This window comes from Puntigrus tetrazona, chromosome 3 (assembly GCF_018831695.1).
Source record: "Puntigrus tetrazona isolate hp1 chromosome 3, ASM1883169v1, whole genome shotgun sequence".
Lineage (NCBI taxonomy): Eukaryota > Metazoa > Chordata > Actinopteri > Cypriniformes > Cyprinidae > Puntigrus > Puntigrus tetrazona.
This window is the reverse complement of record NC_056701.1, coordinates 7,895,581-7,900,415: the sequence shown is the minus strand read 5'-3', so window position 1 is coordinate 7,900,415 and position 4,835 is coordinate 7,895,581. Positions and strand designations below refer to the sequence as shown.

The 4,835-nt window shown below is 35.9% G+C and overlaps 1 protein-coding gene across 1 annotated transcript in view; it reads left to right on the top strand.

Annotated features, from left to right (window-relative positions):
- LOC122331786 (immunoglobulin superfamily member 1-like) overlaps positions 1-3,814 on the top strand; it is a 16,833-nt gene extending 13,019 nt beyond the window's left edge. The window contains 2 exon segments of the mRNA XM_043229303.1: positions 147-505; positions 3,684-3,814. Of these exon segments, the coding sequence (XP_043085238.1) occupies positions 147-505; positions 3,684-3,814 (490 nt within the window).
- The last annotated feature ends 1,021 nt before the right edge of the window (positions 3,815-4,835 follow it).

Sequence of the window (4,835 nt, the reverse complement as noted above, 5' to 3'; positions counted from 1 at the left end):
CCTGTGTCCCTGTACTTATTTTTTTGACAATTTAGAATCAATGCATAAAAAAGGTTGATGTCCAGAAAACACTGGATACGATTTAATAATTTCAATATCTCTGTCTAGAGACTGGAATAGGCCTATCATAGAAATATCATAGAGCCAGTAGGTTACTCTTGCAACTATCAAGAACACAACTGCAATTCAGTTGTGAGAGGTATATGGTCAAATATTAACATCACAACCATTTATAATCATTGCAAGTTTACTCTGTTTTTAGTTGGTTTGATTCTGGAGAGTCCTGTTCATCCTGTGACTGAAGGAGATTCTCTGACTCTACGCTGTTTATATCAACGTTCAACCCCACCAGACCTCAGAGCTGATTTCTATAAAGATGGATCACTCATCCAGAGTCAAACTACAGAGATGATCATCTCTGATGTCTCAAAGTCACATGAGGGTTTCTACTACTGCAAACACCCAGAGAGAGGAGAGTCACCCAAGAGCTGGATCTCAGTCAGAGGTGAGAGTATGTTGAATTCACAATTTTCTCTCATTCACACATAGTGCTTCATAAGGTGTTTGTGTATCTCTTCATCAGACTCTCACTCAGGATCTCAGATCTCTGTCCTTCACACACTCAGTTCTGTTCTGGCAGTTTGTCCATATCTGCTAGTGACAGTCGTGCTCATCTTCAAATGCTGTAAAATAAGAGGTAAACGTGACAGATTTAAAAGTCATAATCATTGTATCTAATTGGCCGACTGGTTAGTAAACATTGACACTAGTAATGTGTGGCTGTATTTAACAGTTCCATATTTTCAAGGAGTAAAAGAGGATGAAGATAAAGAAAAAGAAACTTCTTTCTGATATTAATCAGAAAACCTCAATCCTGCCTGGAATATCTCAATGACCACCTCGCTGATAAACCTACTGTATAAAGTTACTGAACATGCTTACTGTAAACAGTGTATTTTAAGAGTGACAGTTGCATTTTTCAATGGTTTGATATTTCTTATTTACAATCAAGAGCCAGTGCAGATAAAAAACTGTTGTGGAACTGACTCTTGTTGTTAATTCTTGCAATACTTGTTACTTGCACAATAATATCAGGTCTAATGTGCAAGATTTTGGACTTATAAGCAAGATACTGTCATATTTGTATCGGCGGGTATTGTAGGTGGGGGGGAGTGAATAACCAGCATTCTCTTCACCCTCAATACCATGACTGAGGTGAGACCCTTGAGCAAGGCACCCCCAGAACCCCCAACTGCTACCTGGACTCCACATCAAAAATGCACACTGTATGTGATCCGGAGCATTAGCGGCTATGGTGATATAACGAGAAACTGGTCCATAGGCTTATATACAACATGCAGTAAATGGTAAAATAATAGGCAACACTAAAATAATATGTAAATGGAAATGTACAATATGGTAAGACATGCCAATATGCAACATCAAGAAAGAAAATGAGTGTTTTTTAACAGCTAAAAAAAAAAACTGGAAGTGAGTATGAGTTAGTATGAGTTGGACAGATACAGTTAAGCTTGCAGCTCACTCTGTTGGTGAAAATAGTCACTACACAATTGCTCTGGTAATCTGAAGGATGGCAATTATCTAATCTAATAATAAAAAGAGAAACATTTAAACGTTTTGGCAGTACAATAGATTGCAGAAACGCAATCACACATTCGCATGAAGCCAGATTTATCGGCAAAAATCTAAATTACTTTTAGTTAGGGTAGTGTATGATTGTAAATTGTATGAATAATAATCAGGCATCATTTTATCACTAGTATATTATATTCAGTTGAATACGTTTGGTAAAGCTTTATGTAGCTAGTAATATTTAAACAGCATTAAAGTTAATATGGTAACAATTTATTTTAGGGTCTCTTAACTAATTGCTTATTAACATGCATATTTCTAGAATAATAGCCCTTTATTAGCATTAATTAAGCATTAAATATTAATGCCTTATTCTACATGTCTTTATTCTACATTCCTAATCCTACACAATACCTAAACCTAACAACAAAATGACTAATCGTTAAAAAGCAGCAAATGAACAATATATTGAGGGAAACGTTATAGTTAATAATGATTAAACTGTACATAACAGAAATAAAATAGTAACTGGATTAAACACATGGAATACCAATAAAAAGTATAGATAGAAGAGAATTAATATTTGGGAAAAAACACAAAACTGCTCTGTGAGTATTATTCTTTCAATGTATTTATTCTATCAAAATGTATTTAACTTAATTGCTATTATAGAATGAAAATGATCCAGTTAAATTGTTTCTGTCTTTTTCATTTTTTTCCCCAGTGTTTCAAATCTACCCTAGTCTATGATATACAGAAGAATAAAGAAAGACAGTTATGTATACACTCAATCCTTCACTCGTATATCTTTGTAGGTGTCTTTCTTTATTTCTTTTGTTTGCAATCAGACTGTTGGCTTGATTTTTGCGAAACAGTTCTTTCTGCTTTGATAAGAAATATCGTAAACACACATAGTCCCTACAAAATGCATTAATTTCATACATGGTTATGGTTTAAGTTCCTTAAAATTAAACCCTATAGACAGATCAAAATTCCTAACCATTTGAGGAAACACAGCAAAGACACATAGTAATACAGGTTTTCACTTTGCGTTTTTTAGTGCTTATTTCAAACATCCACTCTGAAGGTGAGTTAACTGGATTTGTATATTTTCATATACACTCATATTTAATGATGTATTTATTTATTTATTTAATAGGAGAAGCATGGCACAGGATTGATCATTTCAATAAATTTGAATGTTGTGGAAAAGTTAATTTAATTCAGTAATCTCAACAAATTAGAATACTTCATAAGACTTCCTAAGATTAAAAAATATATATTTTTAGTAAATCGTTGTCTTTCTGGAAAGTATGTTCATTTACTGTACATGTACTATATACTTGATAGGGGCTCATTTTGCTTTAATTACTGCCTCAGTTCAGTATGGGGCACTGCTGAGTTGGTATGGAAGCCCAGTTTTTTTTTGATAGTGGCTAATCTGCATTTTTTAGTCTCTTGTTTCTCATTTTACTCTTAAGAATACTGCATAGATTTACGATTGGGTTCAGATCTGGTGAGTTTGCTGGCCAGTCAAGCACACCAACAACATGATAATGTAACCAACTTTTGGAGCTTTTGGCAGTGTGGGCTAGTGCCAAAATGAAATCAGCATCTTTTAAAAGCTGGTCATGAAGCGCTCCAAAATATCTTGGTAAATGGGTGCAATGCCGTTGGTTTTAAAAAATCCCAATGGACCAACACCAGCAGACATAGTAACTCAGACTGTGGAAACTTAACACTGAACTTCATGCAACTTGGGCTATGAACTTCTCCACCCTTCCTCCAGACTCTAGGAACTTTGTTTCCAAATGAAATACAAAACTTGCTCTCATCTGAAAAGAAAACCACTGGGCAACAGTCCAGTTCTTCTTCTCCTTAGCCCAGGTAAACACCTCTGATGTTGTCTGTTGTTCAGGAGTGATTTAAAGAGAGGAATACAACAACTGGAGCAAAATTCCTTGACATGTCTGTGTGTGGTGTCTCTTGATACCTTGACCCTAGCCTCAGCCCATTCCTTGTGAAGTTCACTCAAATTCTTGAATAGACTTTTCAGTGCTTGAAAAGCTGTCTGTGTCTCTATTTTTCAGTGTCTCACTGAGAATCTCAGATCTCTGTCCTTCACACACTCAGTTCTGTTCTGGCAGTTTGTCCATATCTACTAGTGACAGTCGTGTTCATCTTCAAATGCTGCAGGATGAGAGGTATAACACCAGAGTGATTTATTAGAAGTTCTCTCTACAAACACACATGCTGCACCACTAACAAGACATGAACCATATAGTTAAAACATGATTGTAGTTAAAACTGCAGTCTGTAAGTTTTGCCTCTTTGTCATCACCAATGTTCGAAAACCTGATACTGCAGGTGACAGATGTTTCTAATATTTTGAGTATATGTAGCTGTCAGTCACTGCCCTTGTGTGAATCCTGTACGTCTCATGACTATTCATACAAATTTAACGAGGTTGCTAATTTCGTACAAATCTGTACGACTATGCCCATTCATTTTTGTTAATATGTACGTATTTTATGCATTATCGTATACATTTGAATGAATTTTATGAATTAAATTGGTCATGAGACTGTGTTGCGTAATCACAGTGTAGCCTACGTCTGGGAATATATGACCCAAATAAGCATTTTCACCTGATATTGTCATCTTAACAAGCAAGAAATAGATCTGCCACGCTTTGTTCTGACCAGCTGAGGAAAAAAGCATTACAATATATTGCTGTACAAATGGTGATTATATCTAAATATCTAATTGTCATAATATTCGAATGTCATACTGGTTGTCTTGTAAATGCATTTCATTCACATGTGCTTCATTTTAATATTTTTCTGGATTACGATTTGCCATCAGTATTTTTTTTTGACATTTAATTATTCCAGCTGTTGTGAGAAAAGTCTACAAGCAGTCCGCCACCTGCAGGATCCTCACAGGCAGATGAGGCGATGGCCTAAACTTGCTGGAACAGCTTCATTATGTTAACAGATGTGATCATTTCCAGTGATAACCTACCCGTACCACTCAAATTAGAAAACATTATTATAAGATAACTGTTGTGAATCTGGCTAAAGTAAGGCAATAGTTTTGAACAATGGCTGGTTCCTCTTCAGGAACTCGAGCTGCGTCACAAACGCTTTGGGAATGCCTTCGGCGTGAGCCGTTCTGTCCCACGTGTGAAATCTGTCCAATGGAGGGGAGCGACGTCATGGACGAGATGACGTCACCGACCA